Source organism: Typopeltis vanoorti, chromosome 14 (assembly GCF_054136105.1).
Source record: "Typopeltis vanoorti isolate ZY-2024b chromosome 14, IOZ_Tvanoo_1.0, whole genome shotgun sequence".
Lineage (NCBI taxonomy): Eukaryota > Metazoa > Arthropoda > Arachnida > Uropygi > Thelyphonidae > Typopeltis > Typopeltis vanoorti.
The window spans coordinates 80,954,270-80,980,168 of NC_143562.1; the positions used below are offsets into that span (position 1 = coordinate 80,954,270).

At 34.2% G+C, this 25,899-nt stretch overlaps 1 protein-coding gene across 3 annotated transcripts in view; it reads right to left on the minus strand.

The window, feature by feature from the left end:
- Positions 1-25,899, minus strand: part of LOC150099707 (semaphorin-2A-like) — a 794,210-nt gene that overhangs the window by 365,454 nt on the left and 402,857 nt on the right. For all 3 annotated transcript variants that reach the window (XM_090404418.1, XM_090404419.1, XM_090404417.1), the window contains exon 2: positions 21,409-21,496. In XM_090404418.1, coding sequence (XP_090260544.1) covers positions 21,409-21,496 — 88 coding nt within the window. The remainder of the gene's footprint in view (positions 1-21,408; positions 21,497-25,899) is intronic.

The window sequence follows — 25,899 nt, forward strand, 5'->3', positions numbered from 1 at the left end:
TACTTCCCTCCATGCTAATCACTTTTTTTCCCATTCTTTCGTGTGTTTCATTAATCTAGCTCCAGTACTTCATTTATCGTTCCGCCTCATAAATCTTTTCAAGAAATATATTCCGAGTTATTTTTAAGATGAACTTTCAGAAATTTAATTTCAATGTATAAATTTAATTTAGAATTCAAATATTGAAATTAACCAATTATACACCAAAAAATATTTAAACGAATCAATTATATGCTGGAAAATGCTCTTTGGATGCTAATAAAGAAAAATAATTAAAATGTAAAAAAAAAATTATAAATTAAGCATTTTTCTTTAATATATTTTCCTTTTCATTGTACACTGATATTAAGTCATTAGACTAACTGAATATTCTTTATGGTCATTTGCACAATTTAGAACATTGCGACTAATTAATAAAAATGAACATCAAGTAAATAAAGGGTTACACATGCTTTCGAGATAAGCGTAGAAAAGTATTCAAACATGAGTTGTTTATCATCTAGTGTGCCCGAATTAGTGCTACATGACATGATATGAATTCAGAGATCTACCAAAAAGACCTTCAAGAGAAAACTTTCTAAAAATATGATGCACATGAAAGTGTTCGCTATTATTGATACCCCATGGATTTGATCTGATTTTCCCTTTCAGTCGTTTCCGACCGTAGGTGACTTTGTAGGCATTGCCCACAAAGTATTCTTGGTGAGATTTTTACAGGGTAGTTCACCAGTGCTTTTCCCCAACCCCTCAATTTTGTCCAGGCTCAGGACCGGCATATGGCTGGGACATATTCATGAATGTAATCCATGTGTGGGTGTTTACGGGGAAGGTTTGCCTGTTCTGGGGGACGAAAAACCCGAGTTTCCGGGTGAAAAAACCCTACCTCCGTATGAGACCGGCTAACTCACCTTTCGTCGAAAGAGACCAGATATTCCTCACGTCACTGACGGGAATCGAACCCAGGTCTTTCCGACCAAATTGTTTCGTCTATACTGACTGAACTACGAAGACTCCTCCATAAGGAATAAGTACTAAATGAATACGTCTTCTTAGGCGGGGGAAGACGTGACAGTCATGTTACTCTACCACTGTCCAATTAGTAGAATAACAGATGTTTTTCTATTTGCTTGGATATCATTCAATCCAGAATTGGAGTCATTAATTATCACAGAAGATACGTGACAGATCATAGGCATTCGTTCGTGACAGATGCTAGACAACAGCATAGAGCTATTTTGAATTATGGGCCGAGGCAACTAACGCTATTGGACCAGTATATTACGTCTGTTATTTGCTCGTGCTTCTTCTAGTCAATTTGCCAAAAAAATAAATAAATAAATAAATAAAAATCTACAACTTCCGTATGAGAGAGGCTAACTTATTTTCATATAAAAAGCCTAGAATAAAGATTTTTTACATATTAGACGGGATTCAAACCAAGAGTTTTTCCAACCCAAGGACTTTGGACATTTTCTATGTGAATCGTACCCATTAAAGATTCTAAATCTACCATGCATTTAGTACTACGGGTAGGCTAAGAGAGAGAGATAATCCGAAATTCTTTCTCGGAAGGGAGGAAGAGGGAAAAAGTAACAATGGAACTTCTTCGAGTCATGATGGTTTCACAGAGGATAACTTAGAGAAAGTCCTAAACATCTATTCCTCAGTGTGATCTGAACTCGCCTCCCATTGGTTGAAGAGTGGATACGCATCCACATGCACTCGAACTAAGGAGGTAAGGAAACTTAATTGAAGCTCTACGAATTTATATACGACAGTTTATATTTTTTGGTCGTGTAATTCGAGACGGAAAGAGACAAAAGACTGCTGCATTTCTAGTCGAACGGCTAACCTACCTGAATCCCTCGCTAGCTCGTCGAAGATGCGACACTTGATGTCTTGGAAGTATTGTTGGTTTCTATTGCTCCTACCATACTGTTTGTTTTAGTGAAGTGATAAGATATTCAGAACGACAAACTATTGGAAATGTTTAGTGCTACTAAAAGATCCATTTCTTCTTATATATATATATACAGGGTGTTCGGGATAAATTTGACATATTTATAATTAATTATATTTTTCCGTAAGTTACATGTATTAACACACACTTCTCTTCATTTAAAAGTTTGGACCCTTCTTCATTCATATACAAGATGTCAGAAAGGATGGATAGCTGGAACCCACCTGAATCATGGAAGAGAATAACTTGTATCATGATGATTCGTGCCCGCCATCAAAATAAGGATATTACGACTGCTGCCCAATGCTCCCTGAATACAGTAAAAACAATCAGGCATGAACTAGAGACTTGCAATGGTGACTACGAGGATGTAGCAAGAAGAAAGATCCCTAGCAGACGATCTGATTGCGTTCGTACAGCAGAATTCCTCGCAAATCTGCAGGAACAGGTGTTGAAGAACCCTGGCATTGGAATTCGGGCTTTGTTCGTGGAGTTGCTAACTGTAGTCAAGCCCTGGATAACAAGGGTAGCCAATGGTAGGCCGTATGTATGGCAGCAGGATTCGGCCCCTTGCCACACCTCTGGGAAAAGTCAAAAATGGTTGTCTGAAAATTTCTACGACTTCACCAGTCCAAATGTTTGGCCTCCAAACTCCCCAGACCTTAACCCCATGGATTATTTTGTATGGGGCGCAGTTGAAAAAGACACCAATCGCACTTCCAGTAATACAAAAGCCCAGTTAATGGATAAAATTAAAACAGTTTTTGCGGCCCTTCCCAGGGAGACTGTAGCATCAGCTTGTTCGAGGTTCCGAAGCAGAATTGAAGCTGTGATCGATGCTAATGGTGGTTATTTTGAGTAAATCTTGTTGATAGTATTGTAATTAACTCTGCCTGTAATGTTTTTTTGTCAATTCATTAAATTTAATAGATACAAAGAAGATTTTCTTTTTCCTTACGAAACTGTCAAATTTATCCCGAACACCCTGTATATATATAAGAAGAAATATATATATATAATATACATATTATATATATATATCAATCAAGGGCGAATATTCAGGCTGTGTTAGGTGTGCGGTGTTCATCCATCGAATAGCAATATCACTGATATTATATTTTGCATTTAATCCCGTTAAAGACTCTCCTAATTGTTTCCTAAAAGGAAACACAATACTGTATACTAATACTTCATGAAGAGGCCACTTTTCGACGCATAAACATTGCATCGCATTCGCGTTATTAGCCTGGGTATGCACTCAAAATACATACACCTTTGAGCCCTTTGAACAGACTTATAGATGGCGCAGCAGGTTAAATTCTTAGCGTTCTAGTAGTTTTAACCAGCTCAGAAGGCAAGGCAGGGTGAGCTCTGAGTCATAGGGTTCATATATTTTTGAAAAAAAAAAAAAAATACGGGACACTTTCGGTTTGAATAAACCAACAATTTTTTTTTTTTTGCTTTTCTTACTTACGAACATCAGCAAAGGGAAAAGAATTTAATTAATTATAGCAATCTTAAAATTGAACCTTGAACAATACTGAATCATTGATCTTTGCCTGTGATATACTTCTCAGATGACTGTATTTTCTCAAGTAAAGAATGATTATGTTTTACCAAGTTAGGAAATTCCACACAGTCCTTATTGAAAAACACTTTAACAATGAGCATAGCTTTCACAGTTTCTACAGATAACCTATTCTTTTCGTTTGTCCATAAGGAGTTCATCCGGGAAAACAGTCTTTCAATACTAGCATTTGTGCCAGGAATGCAGCAGAACTCAACAATCTTCTTCAAATTTATTAATTCATTTACTCCAACACTGTTGAATAATTCATACCAAAATTCTCCTGTAGATTTTGCTTTAATTTCGTCTTTGTAATTGCCTTTTTCAAGATCATCACCTCATCAAACAGTTCAGTTTCATTGATTTTTGTGTTTGGGCAGACCTCTTCAATAGTTGTTACACTTTTCTGCACACTTTTCCAACTGAGACTGGCTTCTGGATTCTTCAATAAAATCCAAGACAAACTTTCAAAAGTAAGAGTGTCAGAAGACCATTCTTGGATGTATTCTATACAGGCATTATAAAATTCGTTTTTATAATTACCATAATTCTTCTCAGCGATGAGTCCATCTTCAATTAATGCCTTCAGTAAAGACTGTTCTTTCCTTGTTGCAAAATCATTATCTAATCTCTGCTGAAGTTTCTCTAAGAGGCTTTCAATAATGGATTTTGCTTCGGCAAGAGTGACTTTTCACCTTCAATTGCACAAATTGTTGTACGAAACATTTCAGATCGGCATTCTAGAAATGTGGCTATTAGCTCTGAAACTGGATTACTAAAGAAATTTTTTTAGAAGCAATGGTGGGTTATCAAGTGAAAGAACATATGATTTGAGAACTTTGTACATCTCATTCATCCTTTTGAGAGCAGGGTACAGAGACAACCATCGCGTTTTTGAGTGCCCTAACACTGTCTTGTACTCAGTATTTAAAGTCACAAAAACCTTTGAGTGTATGCACTCTAACAGTATAGATATAAAAATGCTGATATAATTTTTCAATGATAGGCTGAACGTCCATGGGCAATGTATCAGCTGCACATTGTATAGCATTATTTATGATATGGGATGAACAACCAACTCCTATCAATGTACGATTCAATTTTGATTTCAATTTATGAAAAACATTGTTCTTTCCTCTTCTGGAACTTCCACCAAAATTTGTATTAGTATTATCTGCTGACAAGGCAACAACTTTCTTTTCAATATTCCACTTCGTCACTAGTTGCCATACATATTCTGTAAGTTGGTCTGCAGTTTCACACGATAAATCAAAAACTCTAGAACCATAGTTTTGATGGCCTCTTCTGGTATGAAATATCTTACTAGAACTGGAACTATTTTCAAAGCACCGTGGTTAGAACTGTCTATCATTATGGACACATAATTAGTTTTCTCAAGTTCGTTTCTGAACACAGCTATTGCATAAGGTGCTAATACACTCACATTTATAGCTTGAGTCTTCTTTTGACTGCAAGTGAACTTTTTGTCATATAGTTTCCTGATTATTTTCGACGTGCAGTCCATCGAACTGAAACTCTGGTTGTGCATGCATACATGATATGCAAATATAACTTCATCAGCTGCAAGATTTCTTTCCATTTCACCCATTGTTTTTTTAGAAAAATAATCTGACACTTTACTACTTACACTTGCATTTTCTGCTAATTTGTGTCTGTTTGTAGCGATGTGCTGCGTGATGTCTGACCGACTGCCGTGTTGTATGCTGAATATTGCATTACATTGTGTACATTTCACTTTCTCGTCGACTTTGCCATCACAATTACATGGTATAATAAAAGGGTATTCAGTCCTTAGCTTTTCTGTGAGAATACACTTTCTCTTCGGTATTTTAAAGGCATATAAAATAATAAAATTAATTACGTTTCATAACAGATCTGATAATATCAAATAAGCCGTGCTTAGTTATTACAACGTCCGCTAGTTGCACTATTCTCGCAACATGCCAGTGTTGTCAATTAATAAGACAATTTTATGATCAATAACTAATATCGATTTCTTGGCAATTACATGTTTTATGTTTAAGAATGAGAATGGTAAACACAAATCCACAAATTACGGGACAATTCTGCGTCCAGAAGAGTTTTATCGGGACGCCAGGACACAAACTCGTAATAAGGGACAATCCCGTAAAATACGGGACGTATACGAGCCCTACTCTGAGACAATAGCACCTAGAGGCTGTGATTGGTTATTGTGTCAACCAATCCAAATGTACGTTGTCATTTATCATGAGTTGCTGTTTTTGTTTTCTTTGTCATTTATCATGAGTTGCTGTTTTTGTTTTCTGGGTTTCATCTGTTTTGCGTTTTTATATATCGTATAGACAAGTTTTTAATATATCAATAAATTTATAACTTTTTTGCCCATATTTACAATGGGAAACAATGTAATCAAGGAAGTAAGCCTCGTCCACCTCTTCCAAATTTTACACCTTTGAGTAATTCAAATATATCAACCAAATATAGCTTTCTCCTTCATTAGTATTTTCTAATATACAGCATCTTAAAACAAACACATTGTCCCCCACTCTGCGCAAATTTGGTTACAATTAATTGATAAATTAAAGTATTCAAAGTTATCCTGCAATTAACTGCATTGGACCAATTAAGATGAGAAGTGATGTGCTATACACTCTTAAAATGTTCATGCATCGTTAGTTGGCCAAGTATCTATCCTCCCCAACCAATTAGGGTTCGAATCACACTATGGCATATACTTCTGGAAGCCTTCAGGTGGCGATTTCTTCCCTTGGTAGGAGAACATACCTGATTATTAGAGGCCTGAAATTGCAAAAGATCGTGTTTGGTTTCGAGATTAACAAACTCTCAGCACGGTATTCAATGTAGTATAAGGTTCCAACTTTTGGTGAATGCGGTTGTTTACTTATTAGTTTGCCAGCCAATTATTCTGTCATTCCTAGCTCGAACGCCCACAAAAACAGGTTACCTTTAACTTCGCATATGAATAATCAGGATTAGCCATTACCTTACACTATTCTAATCAGAAGGGAAAAAAAAAAAAAAAAAAAAAAAAAAACGGACATTCCAATTACTTGTTTGCGTGTTCTTCCTAATACACCTAAAAAGCACAAGCACTTAACTACTCCTAAATCACCTCATTATTTCGTTTGCTGTGATGCAGTTCTTCCTCCGGCTGTTCCATGCACCCAGTTAAATTGTTTTAATCGTATTTCTGGTTATTTCACATTTCTTCCTGACCCATTTTACGATCGAAGCATCTGAAAACGTAATGAAAATAATAATAAAAAAAAAATACTAAGTTTTACTTGAATTCCAGAGAGTCTATCAAAACTGAAGCTCTTCCAACTATAGCGGCGGCAGCTCTCTCTCTCTCTTGTGTGTGTGTCTGACATTACTTAGTGATTACAGTTTTTTTCCTCCTTGGAAAGAGAACCATAAAATTTATATATTTATTTAGAATATATGCTTTGCCGTTCTGAGGCATGCAAGGCAAGCAAGTATAAGATGTTATAAGCATGAAACTAGGCGCAACTGGATCACAGGAAACAAAAACATCAACAAATGGGAACATTCGCGTCAAAGTTATTTTGAATTCTATACATTATTCCTTTAACAATTATATATAAAATCTAATAATTATGAATTGGTACACAGTTTAACTTTACAATAGAAATAGTCTCTCTCTGGAAGTAGGTCATTTCAGTTCTTAAATTTAATTTTTATGTATCTGCATTCGCAAGTAATCCGTAATGTCTGACTTTCACAAATTAAGCTTGGCATTTTAAACTGTAAACTAATCTATGTTTATTCATGTAAATACCTAATTAAATATAATTTAACTTTTAAATTAAAAATTAAATTAAAAATTAAGTCCTTATATTTACGATATCGCTATGCAGTATGGAATCTATACGTACACCCAACTGTTGTTTGTCATCAGGAGAAATCGAAGAAAGACTAATTCAGAACAATTATACGTAAGAATGCAAAATTACAATACCAAGAGTCTAAAATTGAAGATATCCAATGAAGATAATTGTCTCCATTATGATGAATGCTGTCTCCCATTTAATAATGCACACTGTTCACAGCAGGCTCTTTCAGCAGAAAGATATAACGTTTTATGAAACCATATTCTGTTCCTTGTACACGCTCGACAACGAAATGGAAATAAAGTAGGGACTTCATTCCGATTTAAGGACCTAAGGATCTTCGTTACAAATAGCTTCTTTGAAAATACGGCAGCATTTTTTTTATTCACAGTAAAATGGTATGATTGCTATGTTCCAAGCCTAGAATGGATACTGTTAACGAAATAGCGCTTGTAGTTAGTATAAATGATGATCCGTCTGACCAATATAAGGATATCACTGACCTCCAAGTTCATATACACCCAACAGATAGTTTGCTTAGGGATGCGGCACTTAGTTGATCAAGGGTAAAATTTAATTTTTTAGTAGGCCACCTTAAAATCAAAATTCCAGAGGACAGAAGGGATTCATACTACTCTATGAATTCGTATCTCGTAGTCGCATTCTTTAGAGAGGCGGGTTCTTGAATGATGGAAAGGTGAAAAGTAGTGTCTTAAAGGTACTAAATTTAATGAAGGTAGAGAAGGTAAATGCCAGCCCAATAAGAAATCTTATGCTTCAAAGTTGGAAGAGGGAAATGGAATATGAACTAAGACATATTTTTGAGAAAAACAAAACAAAAAACAAGACTGTGTTGGTTGAAACAGCAATGAATGTGACTAGGTTGCCATAATCCCATCGAAGAATGATATGGAAATAAGGGCACTGGTTGAAGAAAATCTTGCACCTCGGAATGTTAGAGCACTGCAAGGTTTATCATATGAATAAGGTTGCTAAGTAACAGCTAAAGTAACTAAGGCTATGAGGTCAGTATGTTGTATCTTAATTCCGAGAAGAAAAACTCGAGTTTTCCTCCCATTAATTTACCTTCAGTTGAAACACTCATAAATGTCGTATACGAACAAAGGTAATGGAATGCGATAATCAGGCAACCTATGAATACGGTTTGAGGTCAGTGATTGAAGGTGATTTATGTATTTATTCATGTCGAAGTTTCTGGAGTAGAAAGCTACGTAGACACTGGAGCAAATAAATAATTTATTAGCTAAAATTAATTATTTGCTGCCGACGTTTCGTTAGCTTAAGCTAGCATTATCATAGGCAATATAGCACTACACAGTTAGTGGGGACCTGGAGGACCCTAAAATGAGCTAGATAGCAAGGGCAGTCACGTGCACGTATGGTGACAGTGGCGCTCATCGTGGTGATTCACGTTGCTAATGCTGATGGGAAAATACAGTAGGGTAGTGGCGTCAAAATCTATTTAAAAACATACCGTCTGTTCTGTCGCAGTTAATCGGGTTCTGTAGAATTTGTGCCGCTTCCAGGAACAATCTCTCCAATTTAAACCTGAATTTGTAAATTAGCCTGGCTTTCTTCGTGTTTATGAAGAGTGATAAATTTGCCTTAGAGAAAGATCACTTCATATGATGGAAGAAAGCCAACCTAATTTACAAATCCTGGTTTAAATCGGAAAGATTGCTCCTGGAAGCTGCACGACTTCCAGTTAACTACAACAGAACAGACGGTATGATTTTTAAAAATTCTGGCTCACTACCCTATTTATCCATCAACAGGAATAACCACGATGAGTCCCACTGTCGCCATACATGCACACGACTGCTCTTGTTATCCAAGTCATTTTAGTTTGTGTCTCCACTGACAGTGTAGTGTTATATTGCCTCTGATAATGCTGGCTTAAACTAGCGAAACGTCGGCTTAAATAATTAATTTTAGCTAATAAATTATTTATATGCTCCAGTGTCTACTTAGTATTCTATTCCACAAACTTCGACATGAATAAGAGCAACCAGCAACGGAAATTTAAACATGGAAATTGATTTATGTATTCATATAGTCTTTCTACTATATTATATCACCTACCCGCTTACTCATGGAGAGGTAATAACAGTTAGAACACCTGCATTATTAGAGAAATCTGAAGAAAAAACACTAACATTGCACGCAGTGAAAACAACGAGAGAATGGAACACTATTATAAGATGACAATATACTGAATAACTTCTATATCAAATTCCTTGGAAATGATTGATAGACATCCAAACCACACTAATTAATCCCTCTTGATTTATTCTACAGATACCAGTCTACAGGATAAAGTAATTTTATTTAAAAAAATAGTACAAACTAATAGAGGTACAAAGTTAACGTATAACATATAACTTCGTATGCTCCTTTATTTAAGCTATCCTTAGAAACTAAGAAAGTTAGTGTGCTATCTCCTAAGATATATTGTTAAAATTTTATTAATTTTCCTCATTTACAACAAACTTCTCTGTAATGATTTAGTTTGGTTTTTTCATCGAACTCTCTACTAGATACATGATATCAACATAGAAGTACTTCACCAGGTTCCTCCTTCCTTAACCACATCACTGATCTGCTATACGCTTTTCTGTCTCTCTTGTTAGTATTTAATTTAAAACAAAATGCTACAATAACAATATTATTAACAAAGTTCAAGAGACAGATTCTCTTGGGCAGCAGAAGTACAAAAGAAATCTTTTTCTCTAATATTCTCTCGGGATAACCGGGTACAATAAATAAATGCGAAGTCACTTATTCGCATTTAATTATTATTTATTTACTTTTTGTAAAGAAAGAAAAATCCTAAATGAAAAAAAAATCACCTTCATGATACATATAACACAAAAATTGTATATCACGAACGTATACTGTACTGGACATCCTCGTTACCAAAAAAAAAAAAAAAATCAATCTTAATAACATGGATGCAAAACGGATTTTTCTGATTGCATTTTAGCTGCTGAAGAATGTTATAAGAGGGAATGTACGACAACCGCAATAAACAAAGCAAAATTAAGATAAAATGTAATCTTAATAACACGGTTAATAACAGACATATTTATTTATATGTATGTTATTAACCGTGTGTGATCTCCGCCTGGTTAGTATGGCTTATGGAATAAAATACCCAAGGGAAAATGACCAAGTTAAGTAGCATCACTGTGTATAAAGAAATGCTGTTATATTTAATGAAATTATGTCAAAATAGCCATATACATAAAACAAAACAGACCTGAGTGAAAGAAAACTAATAATATGTGCCCAGTATGTATTGTTTCTGAGTCGTACAAAGAATAAATATTTTCTCCTTCCTTTATTGCTTGTCATATGGTATGACCGCAGGACGGGACTAACATACAGACTATTTCCAGTTTTTCATGAAAAGACTGGAAATGTCGAAAATGTGCATTGCAATGGGAAAAAACCTAAACGATATTTAACCATTAAACACTGACACGATGAATATTTCTGAGAAAATTTCGCCTTAGTTAAACAATAAGTAGTGAAAAAAAAATTCAAAAAAATGCATTTTTAAATACTTTTAGACGTTTCCAAAAATGTAAAAACGGTACTAATATCATGAAACCTCGAGAAGCAAATATTTACTTTCCTCCGCTATCCCAATTTGTACATTTAATCGCGATCACTTTTACCCTCAAAACCTGGAAAAAAAAGACGGCAAAAATGTTCACTATCGAACACTTGAAATAAGATCAAATCTTGTAGAAACTGCCTCTCGCCATTTCCCTCTTTTCGTGTCTTAGATGGGAGCAGGTCGACCGTAAAGGAGTAGATGGCCATTATGAAAGCAATACGTTAGATAGATAGACAGCAAACAGTTTCGGAGCGAAAATAAATTTCACTGTCGATGATCTCGTGTTATGCGGACCATCACATGGCTACTGTTCAGAAATGCTGTACCGTATAATTTTTTGTATAACATGGCGAAGAGTAGAGTCTAGAATATAATGTGAACTTTTTTTTTTTTTTTTTTTTTTTACAAGCTTGTAGGAGTAGAGGAAAGTATGTTACAGCCATCTTATAACGCGTATTTTATTCTAAGTTAGGAGAGCTAAAAAAAAATTCAATAATTTCGTAAAGAAAAACAAGAAGAATTGTTGTAGAATCGCTTACAACAAAAACAATGGATTTGAAGGATAACGATCAGAATAGCCATGGAACAAGTTAAGCCTTTTTCTGAAAGATAACGTATACATTGCGATTTATCACTGATGTTAAAAGTTGGCATTTTGTGGTCCAGACTTAGGAACACGCATTTTGATGAATTGCTTTTGGGTATTTTTTTATACATATACTTTTTTCTTACTGAGTTCAGTAATAACAGAAAAATGGACTCCTTGTGGTTATTTGGATTCATTTTAGGCTATAATTTAATATCATATTTCCTCTGAAACAACTGAAATTTTAAAATATGCGATTATAACCAAACATCCACACATTTAAAAATAAAATGTAATATTTTCTTTAAATGGTGGCCTATTATCAATTTTTTTTATTGTGATAACGAAACCACACACAAACCAGTAATATAATACAGAATACATGTTTAAACAATTATCATGGTCACATGCGAATAGTCTTATGGGAAATCATACATCGATGTATTTTAAGGCTTCATTAAAGTCCAGTTACAACTCAAGAATCAATGTAGATGAAAAATGATTATTTTTCAACTCTAATTGTAGGAATTTTATTATAGGCTGCAGATAATCCTGATCTAGGATATGTACATCCTAGTTTTTTCATGCCAAATATCAGCCTGACCGAGTAGTTAGCGTATCAATTCTCCAACCAATAGGCTCCAAGTTCGAATTTGCCATGGGTATAAGATGTCTGTGATTATCTGTAAGTGCGAGATGACGTTCATCTTCAATTGTGAGGCCACCATGCCGCTTATTGGAGGCCTGAAGTGGCTTGAAAAAAAAATTCAGTGTTTGGTCTAGAACAGGGTTTCGGGTTTATAAAATTACTAATTAAAAAAAAAAAAAACCCTTAGCCCACCCACTGTACTATAGGTAAGCAACCTTTTAATGACTGGATGTTACGTATCACAAAATAGACATACAGGAGTCAAAAACTGTTGTAGAATTTATTTTTTAGACTATTTTTTCGAAAAAAATTATTCATAATCACCAATCAAATAACTGCAATTGGAAAAAATATATAAACACACTAGCCGGTCGAAATTTAAAATGCAGGAGCGGGGAAGAGGAAGTTAATAAATAAATAAAAAAAAAAAGCGTGTTCAATTCTGTATGTTCTTTTCTTAAGACGATCTAAATGAAAGTTTACAGCAACCTTTGAAGAGCTGATGACCATTCAACTAAAAAAAAAAAAAAAATCCAAACATAAAATAACAGCAATATTGTGTGTCATAAGGGAGGGAAGGGTATAACAAACGATCTAAAATATGCTACAAATCTCTTTATAAAGATCTATTCTATTCGACTGGCGCCAGTGATCTGCCTTTAAGAACACTGTAAATTTTCTTGGTTAAAAAAACTAAACAAAAAACTAATTCATTGCAGGAACTCACGTATGGTGTCAAATGTATGTGGAATTTGCCTGCTGGATATGATTGAGCTCTTCATTTATTCAGTTGTGTCGGGAAGTCGTATAGCGTCGCTTCAAGTGTAGAACGAGAATGAATGCAAATTTTTGATTCCGAGATAACGAGGTGTTTTGATTGATGACATCAATGCGAAACATTAGCGTAGAGTAGCAGTGAATGACCATGATATGTCGTTCTTCGCACCTAAAATTGCTTTGTACTAATGTTACGAAGTGTTTGTTATCACTTGCAATTTATTTCAGAAGTTGCGATGATGTTCCACGTTCTTCATGTTAAAACTTTAGTAATAAAGTTATTTTATCGTGTTAAAAAATGGAGAAACGATAAAGGACTATTAAAATATTGCATAAATAAATCTATTGTGTTAGTCAATGATTCTAAAAAGTATCAAAGAACAAACTTTCCGATCTCAAGTAGGTTGAATTAATCGTCTCCAAAATCTTAACAGTTCAATAAGATTGGCGGCTTTTGTAATTAAAACCGTGCCGTTAACAGCGATGATCAGGAAGTCAGCAGCTAGTGAGGGCTTTTATGAATGTGTGTGCTCTATCTTTCTCCTCCGGCACGTTCTTGCTGAGTTGTCAGTTCTCAGTTTAAAGTACTTTTAAGTGCTACGGATGGCAACTGCATCAACAGACAAAAACCACTGAACTTTGAACTCAGAAAACAATTATCCGTTGTTCTTCTGATTCTAGCACTTCGTATTATTGCTAAGTGTCACCTCTATCGTTCGCGGAAGAGACTACTAAACGATGAAGAGTTCTTTTATGCGTTTTAAGTTCTGTTCGTCGAATGTTTACTGTATATTTTCACCGGCTTGCTAACCAAACACCAAATAGCTGATTCGAAGAAACAGTACTCAACGTTTACAGCAACCCTTGACAGAAGTGCTTCCGAGCAAAATTACGTCTTGTGGACGCCGCAGTTTGCCTTCTCTCTCCAAGAAAATATTTGACTAGTCAGGATTTGTCAACTGTCAAAAATATACGACAATGCGTTATCTGGCATTTGTCTTGCTTATTGATTCCTTCGTGAAAATTCTAGGATCACCTCAGGAAATCATAGCTGTGATTTTATCCGAATGCTCAGGATTCATTTAAAAAACTTACTTATTCTCAGGAACATATTTAGTTGACAATGAACTTTTCATGAAACAAATAAGTATTTTGTTTTAAACAAATTCCTTGATACATATTTACGAAATTTTTCCAGTTTTGCTATCAAGAAACGCAGCTTATTCCACTCCAAATCTATGTTACTTACTTCATTGCAAATACCGATGATGGTTCCCAATTAACAATATCGCGGAGTAATATATTTAAGTAAATGAAAAGATCGCCAAACTAAAGCTGCATCAGATGAAAAAATGCATCGTATCGTACAATGATGCCTTCATTCAAAGTAAAACCTATTTTAATAAATTTCTAAAAGCTTTGTATGCTAGTGTTTAGGGAACCTAAGAATCTCGTAGGAATTGTAAAAATGAATAAATAATGTATAAATAAAACAGCAGCGAATAAACTACATTTCCTTGGGAGCAACTTAAATAACTATGCTGTTGTATTAAAAGAATGTAGCATATCTCAGCACAAGGACAAGCCACCGTATTGAGAACCAGCCTTAGTCACTGCAGGTTTTTCTGAATATCTAATTTCATTCACATTTTAACTGTTTCTTTTTCAAATTAAACATTTTCTTTTCTTGTATGTTTGCGGACTGTTTACCTTGTTTTCGCTTCAAATATACTTTTTGTAATTCCCACTGACGAAAAGTTGTAAACCTATAACACGTTTAGCAATATGCGGACTAAGGATTTTTTAAATATTTTATTGTATTTTTATTAAATCAGGAAATCCAGCTCTAGAGACTAAATACGGAACTTTTTTTCTTAACCACCTCAGGCCTCCAATATTGAAGGCGGTAGTATTACACCGATCATAAAATTCATCTCCCATCTCAAGACATTCACAAGCATCCATACGGCGGGATTCGAACCCGCATCCTAGTAGCTGAGCAGATACGCTAACTAATCTGTAGCTACAGTAGTTAGCGTATGGCAGAATGTCATTTCCCATATGTTGCTTAAAGAGCGAAAGAATGCTTTCGTCATAGTATTGGGAAACACTGGAAATGTTAGCTACGACTCAACTAAAGAACAAAGTTGTAGAAAATCAGTTTGCATTTCACCAATTTTGAAAAATGAAAGGGCTTCTAGAATACCTGATTTTAGTGATTATTAGAATACTATATCTGTGAATCACGTATGTTACATGCATTCTGTGAAAGACCTTGCTAATTCACATTTTCGTTTCAAACAGGCCATTTCAGTGAAAAAAAACGAAGAATGCATACGTGAAAAATTGTAATCGGTGCATATGTCTAAAACGAAATCTTGTTATATTTGTATAGCAAGTATAGACAAGTATGTAATTTCATACGTGTTATACAATACAACAAGTGTGCAATTACAAGTACTTGTAATTCCTTGAAAACCTATTCAGGATTAGGAGACGAAAGGTGGAAGATTATAATAAATAATAACTTTAAGCGTGCAAAAAACCAAAAGTTATAACTGACAATTCAAAATTCATTATTTATTTGGTCGTTCTACCATCATTATAAAATACTTACAAACATGCATTCTTATTTGCAATATTTGTTTTGGGATGTGAATAACTGAAAATCACTGTCCAGGCCAAATCCAAATGCATCCTACCAGAGTGTAACGGAGGTGTGTGGCAATATTTTAAAATTACAACTTGGAGAACATCGCTATGTGTTGCAGACCAAACAACACCTCCCTTCTGGTAATGATCAGCACGACAGCCATTTAACTTTCCAGAAAGCTTAATAAAAGTCACTTTGAAGACCTTTTATCGTAAACAACAAAAATGTAATAAATTATTTATACTAAAAAAAATCGGAAGAAAGTCCTTAATGGGAGTTGGGCAGCAATTCACTGATAGATTCTGCTATACTTCAATTCTTTGGTTCTACCATTTTCCTATGCACTCGCCTTGGGGAGATTTCCAAGTTAAGTGAATAAATGTCATTTACTGCTAATGCGTTTATTCCCCTGTCCATTAATGTTACGTTGTCTTCAACTATGGTTCCAATATACCAGATTCAAAATCGGAAACCCACTGACGTATACACACCTCATAAATCATTCAAATATGTATTCGACTAAAGTAAGGTTCTGTAATTATGATTAAAAAGATTAGGAAAATACAAAATGAAAAGCTTTCCGTTTTACAGCTATCTATTATAATAGGAAATGAGCGGCATGTTGTTTACATAAACTGAAGCGAGATAGGAGGGAAAACAATTTCAAATGGAGTGAAACCGAGATAAACCTTACAGTAATGCGAGATTCGTTTCAGGTCAAATTTAATGCACAAATTGTACTGGAATTGCATTATCCAAAAACAAACACTTGTGGGAAATAGATCCATGATTCTTCCACACACACACATTAATTGTACAAAAATATGAAACATATCACCTAACAGGTGATATGTTTCCTGCTGTCTTACTAGTAAGATGTGTAACGAACCTGTATCAAAAAGATAAAGCAACAACAAATATTTTTTATGCTAGTAAGATTAAAACATTTCTCATCTTCTTCTGCTCTAGTTTTTTCCTGCATATTCAACGAATATCGACTTATAAATTTTGCGCAATTCCTACTACAGTGAGAAAATATTATCGCTGCGAGATAACCGTTACGGAATCTAACATCAGCAATCGAATTTCTTTTTATTTTAATTATTAATCGGTCCGATGCCTTAAAGAATCCTAGGTCTTCTACGCAATCGATAGAAAGTAAAAACATACCCAAGTTCCCTCTCGGTCTTTATATTTTAATCGTCATGCAACGTCATTAAATTGTTGAATAAACAGAAAAATTCATTACCAGAACCTTTCATTAATTTCATCCGTTTTGCAGGTTTTAACAGTCTTTTTTTCTCCCAAAGATTTTTTTTCATCTATGCTTTATGCACAGTCAGACGTATAATCAGCAATTAACATGTTTTTAATGGCACCAAATATTTTTCCTTTATCTTTTAAGACCAGACACTAATTTAATTCTTGATAGCATACCCGACTATGCATCTTGTCAATGAAGAGAAGAGGCGGGAGTTCGACTAGAGAAATGGGCTTTACTTGATATCAGGACAGCTGGTTGAAAACTTCTTTAATGTACTGTGCATGGTTTTCGTAAATGGCTAATTATGTGCATGCCAGAGCAACGCATCAGCAGGAATTTTAATGTTTAAGAAAGGAGTCGCACAACACCCTAATGTTGTGTAAATATGCTGTCCCCCACAAACAGTGCATTTTCTCAAACATTTCAAAAGACGCTGACCTTTCTTGAATAGTTGTGAAAGGCGTTGATGAACAAAATCTCTTTTTTAGAAAAGTCCACGCATTAAAATAATATGCGCTATTGTTGTATTGATTTTGATGCCCATTTCGTATCAAGCTGGCAGTTTTAGGAAGGTGAAAAGACACACAAAAGAAAAAGGAGAAAAACCTGAGTAATTTTCATGATTTTCGAATTTAAAGGCGAAGGTGAAAAACACGAAAAGCAAAATATGTGAGTCAATTCGTCTGTTTTCAAATTCTAAGGATTCGCTTCCTCCTAAGGATATCTTAAAAAGTAAGTGATTTGGTAAATACTGTACACATCACAATCAACATTGATTGTGCAGAGACAAGTAGAAATTTTTTGTACCTTCCGCAAATTCCACTGATTTATATATACAGTACCTTTGCACGCCTCTCTAATTTTCCCAAACCACACAGTAGACGCTGTTTGATATAAGGACTCTTCTTTGATATATTCGAAACTATGGCTAATAAACTCCTTGACGTATTACTGGTTCGATAATTTCTAATATTAATGTCTGAAAATAAATATTTATAAAAAAATATCGAACAGGCACAACATCACGTTACTATGCCATTGAGAGATATTATTATATAAGTGACTACATTATCCAGCTTGTAGTTTTAACTACTTTAACGGATAACAATGATAGTTTCGAAATGGTCGTAAAAGCTGCGAAACTCGATAACTGAGGTATAAATGATGTAGATAAATGCAGCTAAGAACAGACAGTTAACTTTTATAAAGCACGAGCATATTTTCAAGACCAATGATTTGATTCTACTATAACAGAAGGAGGAGTCTTCCTGGCACTGCAAATCGCTTGTTGCTGAATGACTGGCATACATACCCACCGTAAACAACATCCACAATAACAAACCCATTATCCACTCCTCTTACAGCATTTACTGTACTCGGCAAAGAGGAAAATGACCTGTTGGTTACCGAGGATAGTAATTATTCAGGAAATACGTCTTGTCGATGCTAGCGTCAAAGGTCTAGTTAATCAGGCGGACGGGGCTCGACTAACACTCAGTCAAAGCCGTACGGGTCATTGCGATAATTACCCCTTTCCTGACATTAGTGAGGGTCCGGAGTAATGGAGAACCAATAGTAATCGGAGCAAAGGAATTACGGGGAAAGCACATTCTAGCTATTCAAAATGCTATCCCTTGAATGCAGTCGATTGAGCGAATAAAACTGTGTGTGTGTGTGTGTGTGTGTGTGTGTGTGTGTGTGTGTGTGTGTGTGTGTGTGTGTGTGTGTGTGTGTGTGTGTGTGTGTGTGTGTGTGTGTGTGTGTTCAATAGCACCGCGTGCAAGTCATTGAAGCGACATTCAAGGATAATATAATGGCTATTCTCACTATCGTTAAATAAATGGAGACTTCGTTGAATCTTATCTTTCTCAACTTGTCCTCCAGCTAGAAACCAGGATGCAATCTATATTTGAGGAAGCGGGTTACTTATTACAATGCGAGCAACGAACGGCTGCTAATAACAAAAGCTGCTCGCACTGGATCTATCTACCAAGCAAGTAAAAAATATACAGAAGAAATACCCAAGTTTTAAATTTATGTATTCATTGTCGATTTGTGTTATTGTAGTAACGAAGTTGATGATGCCCAGGCTGAAATTCGTAAACAACTTGCGTATTCACGCTAAACTATTATCATGGCCTGATATAAAGAGAATTATGTGTAATGAAAACCAGGTATAGTTTGCAAGCAAATTATAAGTTATAATCTCTGAATGGCTCCCCATAAGCAATATTTAAAAATGTGAATATGCGCGAAGAGAATTTACTGAATTAATGTTTAAAATATATTTTCAAATATGACTTTTAGCGCAATGCATATGACAATATAACGATTCCAGTTAGTAAAAGAAATATATTTACATCGCTTTCTTCTTGACGTGGTGACAAATTCCAGAAGAACTTTCCGTGCTGGGATTAGTTTTTTAATTAAATTTTGAGGAAAATTAATACAAATAACACGTCTGAGGGAGGAGTGGGGGTCTGTGAAAGGCATAACCTGTATGTTGAGATGCTTGATAAAAAAAAATATATAATAAAATGAATTTCAGGCATTCCAACAAGAAATACAAGTAGCAGTTTAATAAATTGAACTCTTGTGGTAGCATAGCGTACTAATAGCTAAAACTGTTGCGAAACGTTATTGTCACTCGATGTAATACTGTGATACTATAGACGTTTTCCAATTTTATGTTTTCAGGATTTTAGAAAATATTTTTAACTAAGCGCGCATACTGCGTTAAAAACCCAGCCTTCTAAAAACAATGTCTATTCATCTTCACGTAGATTGTTAAAAACACTGACGTCGTGAGGACATCTTTCAGACAACGGCAAAAAAGAAAGAGAAACTAACTGATTACTGCATGCACACAACCTCCTCTTCCTTGAAAACATGGCGTTGTACTTGTTTAAGCCGACAAGCAAAATTATATCATAAAGAAACTAATTAAAATGTTGAATGAATTATAAGTAAAAAGTTTTATTAATTATTTCAAAGCAAAATAGATTTCTTCTATTACCGTTATGCAGTTTACACTGGTAAACTGTATAACGGTATGCATGACGTCATCGCCTCTCAAACTATCACACAATGTTTTATATAGAGAACATTTATAATGGTACAGAGTTCATAACGCTCCTATATTTTTACAGTTATTGATACTTGATTGGTAATATTAAAAAGAGAGAAAATGATAAATCAATCATTCCTTCTTTTAGAGTAAGATACAATCAATTATTATTACGTAAGTATTTTGTATTTATTTGAGATAGGCATTCAAGTAAAATATGAAAACTAAATCATATTTTTAGTTTTGAACTAAATCTTTTAATTTTGTTTTTTAAACGAAACTCATCCTGACAAAAATGAAGAAAGCAAAGTCAAATGAATTAACCGGATGAGTGAATAAAGATTCACATTCGATTTGGCAAGGGTTCTCTGATAATGGCACATAAACAGGGATTATAGGGATAAATGTTAAAATCTAACATATAGGTTAGAGCATTTTTCCATAAAGTTCTTAACTTAAATGATAAAAATAAACTCTCTTCCATCGGATTATTTTTAAACTGAATTTCTCAGGTAGAGACACAGTTAGCATGAGCTAAATTTATTAATGGTAACAAAACTCCAATAAGAAACTAGAAAGGGTAAATACTTTATACTTACTTTATTATAATATAATATATGATATGGTTTCATGTCTAAATACGTATGTTTTAACAAGCATAATAATGCTGTTTATTATGATTACTGTGAATTCAAATTAAGATTATTAATTAAAGTTCTTAATTAAATTAAGAATATTAAGATTACTGTGAATACAAAATAAGTGATATTTATAATCAGGTAGAATCCGACAGCGAAATCCAAATATTTGTTCGTTTTTTTTTTTTTTTTTTTTTTTTTTTTTTTTTTTTTTTTTAAGAAGAAAACAAAGTATGTGGTTTTATTTCGGATGCTGTGACGATCCATACAACAAACAACTAGGCAAAAAAATAAAAAAATAAATGACCACAGATAAAAAAATTATTTAATATATAACAGTCCAAAAATTCGTTTATCTTCAGGTGTAGAGATAAATAGAGGTCATGTAGCATTTGCCACAATGGCAAAACGTGCTAAAGAAAATTGCTCCTTTCCAATGATGTACTTTTTCATTTTAGTTTTTTTGTTTCCTAAACACGCTACTGTATATTGGCATCATTTATAATTCTGCCATGTTACCGTTGCCATTTGAGCCCTTCCCAAAGTGATATTAGACTGCATTTTCAAAACCAAAATTCATTTCTTTGGTGATATTCATCCACACGTATATCAAAAGCTTTACTTTTTTTCTTTTTTGTATTATAAATGTGTCTGTATTTATTACTATTAAGACAAACGAGATCCTATTTGTGAAGAAGAATAGAACATCTAGTAAAACTTTTAACTTACATGGCCCCGACGTACAGCACATCTCTCTTTGTGTCGATGAAGTAAGTCCTATAGTAGAGTCGACCGCAGCTGAACTCCCGTACGTGCTCTGCAAAAGAAAGAGGAAAGAAAAACATAAACATCGTGATGCTTTTGTCTGCGCTCTTAATGAATGAGATCAAATCAACACCTCGAGCATCGCGAACAAAGTAATCCATAGTTGGACGGCAAATGAAAGGAACACATAGCAAAAAAACAGGAGGATGTAACTTATACAATGAAAACACAAACTTAGGCCTTTTCCAAAGGCTATAAACGTAGTTAGGAAGTCTGATTAGGTAGATAATTTCGAGCATACGAAATAAATTAAACGAAGTAAGAACCGAAGAAACATTAATAGGTTAAACCATTTTTGTTCCCCGTAATATACTAATGAGAAAAGTTTGATGAAGCTAAATGAAAGAGCAAGCACACAAAGTACATAAAGATTGGACATCTGCTGAAACTAGAATGCTAATTCACAATATTCATTTATGACAAGGATTAATTATGTAACGTCTTCGAGTTTGCAAAATATAGACAGCAATCGTGACACGCACGTTAACTGGTCCTCTAGAGACATCGCGGAAACTCGGCTATAATGTTAATTTTTCATTTCATAGAGATAAAATGCTTACATCATTTATCACGTACTTATTCTAATACCGTCATTTAACTTAGAAGAGGATTCTCACGGAACAGCGGGTTATCGGCTGGAAGCTGCCGCCCTACAGCGTAACAATGAGTGTACAGCTATGTAGTTTGATTTCTGCAATCGTTATCTGGTGGCCAAATGTAAACAAGGAACCAATACCTCCATCTACGGTTCTTGGTGTTCTTCTACTCTTTTTTTTTTTTTTTCTTTTTTGGAAATATGGCGTCATTTATCAAAAAGTTAACGACAAACATCATTTGTTAAACTTCGTAGACGGGAGTTTTTGTTGCGGTTTTGAATAAATTGTTGGCAGATGTTGGAAAACAAAAGTGCAGATAAATGACGTGTTCATTATAATCGGAGGAAGTTGGTCCAACTGATGAATGCAATTTTGATAAATATCTATTCAAGGTAATGAGAAGAAAATTAAAACACTGTTATTTTCCATGAATTAGAAAGCATCTCGCGAACGAATAATTTTGATGTACTTATTCTACAACGCCATAAAATTCCAAACTTATTTTGATCGCCCATAATACATTCTCTCCGCTATACAATTTCAATTATATAGAGTAAAATATGCAGATAATAAAAGGTTGGTCATTACTTGTCCGTAAAGAATCATCATCATCTTCCTATTTTGTATTAGGCCTCGGGGCCTGTTACGGTCTCATTCCATCTTTTATATTGTCTTCCAACTGATCTCTTCCCCACGGGTTTGTATTCAAGGATTTGTTTGGTGAGTCTACTATTGTCCATTCTTCCAATGTGCTGTTTCCATTTCCATCTATAGTTGCGGATATCTTCTATTACTGGTTGTACATTCATTCATTTCTTCCACGATTTCTTTATTTCTTTTATGATCTAACAAAGTATATCCTGCGGTTCGCCGCATAAATCTCATTTCTATTGCTGTTATTCTTCTCTCATCTCCTTTTTTGATCGTCCATGCCTCACTTCCATAAGTCAGCACTAGTCTTGCTAACGTTTTATAAGCTCTAATCCGAGTATGTTTTTGTTTTTAAACCTTCGAAGGTTTTAAAACTTGATTTATAATATTTAAATATTTAAAGCTTATATTGAAATTTGTAAATTTCATTTTGTCTTTTTCTTCTCTGAAAGTTAGATGATATCCAAGGTATTTGAAAGAGTCGACTTGTTCAATAATTGTATTGTCTAAACAGATTTTACTTCTTGTTGATTCTCTTCCCTTCAAGACAAGTACCTTTGTTTTCTCTTTTGAAATTTCCATATTAAATTTTTTTTAATGTATTCTTTATGTTTTTCTAATAAAAATGTTAAGGTAAAGTATCCATCTGCACATGAGCGGCCTCTCCTGAATCCATCCTGCTCTTCTATCTTATCTTCATAGAATTGGGACAGTCTATTTTTCAGAATTTTACTATAGATTTTATATCCAGAGTTTAGGAGACTAATTCCTCTATAATTTTCACAGTTATTAATATCACCTTTCTTATGTATAGGAATAACTCTTGCCCTTTGCCAGTCTTTTGGTGATGGTTCACCATTCCATATTTTTTTTATTAGTTAAAGAAAACGAATTTTGAGGTTTGGACCTGCATGTTTTGATTAATTCAGTATTTAAACCATCTTCGTCTGGTGTTTTATGGTTTTCACAACTTTTTAGAGTAGTTTCTAACTCATCTATTGATATAGGATCCAAGAGTGTCTCATTATCGAAGTTTATTGTTTCAAAATATTTATTATGAGTCCAAAGGTTTTTATAATAACTTAGCCAGGTATGCTGATCGATGGGTGAAAGACGTTTTCTCTTATATTTTTATTTAAATTATTTAATATTTCTTAAATAAAGTTTTCCGTAAAGAATCAAACCCTATACTACGAAAATTCACGTGAAGGAATCGCTCGCTAAACAGTCTTTCATCATTAGCTAACAATTAATGGTAGAAAAGCGGGCTTTTTTGCCCTGGTTTGCGGCAGTCCATGCATTCTTTGATTATAGTGGCTTAGAAAAAGCTGAATAACACAAATATTTGAATAGTTAGTTAGTATTAAGGCAAATATTTGAGTTAGCATAAAAGAATTACTGTTTTTAAATTCAAACTTAATGCGGCAATTAGCGCTAAGTAAACTAATTCGTAAACCCTAACGAATTCATAAAAATTCACATTAAATATTACATTGTTGAATGAAATAAAAACAGTCTGGAAACTTTTAAACAGTATTTTAAGAAATATATCGTTAGTTTCATTCATTTTCATTGTTTCGAAATTATTGGAACCAGCTGCCATTCTGAAATATTTATTCTGAAGTTTCGGCACGAGAAAAATAGCAACCATTTTTTTGTGAGTGAGGTTTACACACCGGTGAAATGTAAAGAAGAAAATATTAACATTAATATTAGTATACATTGTAATTTGAGGAAATATATAAAAGGAGATTATTTCGAAAGACATAATCTTTTCTTTGTTCATCTCCCGCACGGGAGATGAACAAAGAAAAAAACTTGGTCTGTGAGTTTGCAGTTATTTCTGGAATGGGTGGTATCTAGTGTCACGTCTGATTAACACCTTTGCTGCAGAAATATCGAAAATGTGTAGTAGAAATCTCCGTGTGTGTGACAGAGCGAGATGGATCTGTAACACAGACGGTTAATTGATCAATATAATTGCTCTCTTTTACACAGATCAATTTTGGGAGGTTCTCAAAGGGAACCACGTCAGAAGTGAGAATAGTATTGTGTGGTTGGATGAATTTACAGAGTAAAACAACGCCTGGAGAAAAAAGAAAACAGGGAAAAAAATCGGAGAAACTGATGGTTGAAGTTATTCTAAGAATAGAAATCTTATTACACACATGTCTGCATTCTTATGTGGATACTATTTGAGGCAAAGAAAACATGGAGCAAAATATGAAAAAACTATGCACATCTGAAGCTTAAATGTTAACTAGCTTAAAATTTTATTTTCCAGATACAGGATCATTACAAAAGCTGTATGCGATTAAAAAGAAATTTATTCCTTAGAAAGAGTAATATAATACTGTACTTGCAAAAGTCAAACGTAGAAAAAAGATTTTCACTTTTGTCACGAAAGTAGACCACGAACATAAAAAGGTAACAGAATGAGAGAGAGAGAGGGGGGGAGGTTAGAGAATGAATTCTGGGTGCATGTTAAATTTTCAGATCTATGAAGGGAAAAAAAAGGGGGGAGGGTCTATTTGAAGCTCTTTTAGGTAATGTAGGGTTGACTTTTGTACGTGTATTACTCTTTTAGAAATACGTTTTTGTGCCTACTCACATAATTTGCTGTGTGTGTTTCCGTAGAACAGTCTCAACCCCGTGGCAACATTTGAGACTGTTCTAAAAATACCATGGTTCGAATCCCGTCTAGAATTCTACAATGAGAGAAGTCTTTATAACGACGTTTCAGCCGAAGGAACTTTCATAAATTTTAAAGCAAATCGGCAAGTGAACACTTTCAATTAAATAACGTACATAATATTCTGTCCGCATAGTCATTCAGCTATCACTGTAGCCAACCCAACTGGTTTTAGAGCTAGCCTTGTATCTCAGAGAGACTGTCCGCTTCGCGAAGGAAAAATTTCTTTGAATAGTTCCAAATGACCATCCAAATAATGTAGCACTATAAAAATCGCAAAAGATGATGATATATATTGATAAAAAGTATAGCTATACTTTCAAACACACCAACCACCAAGGAAATTTTGTGGAGGATTCAAGATGTATGAAAGAAATGTAAATTTCATTCACAGAAAACCATCAATGGACGGATTTGCGATTGGTACAGGATTTTGTTTTCTTCAACAGAGTCTGG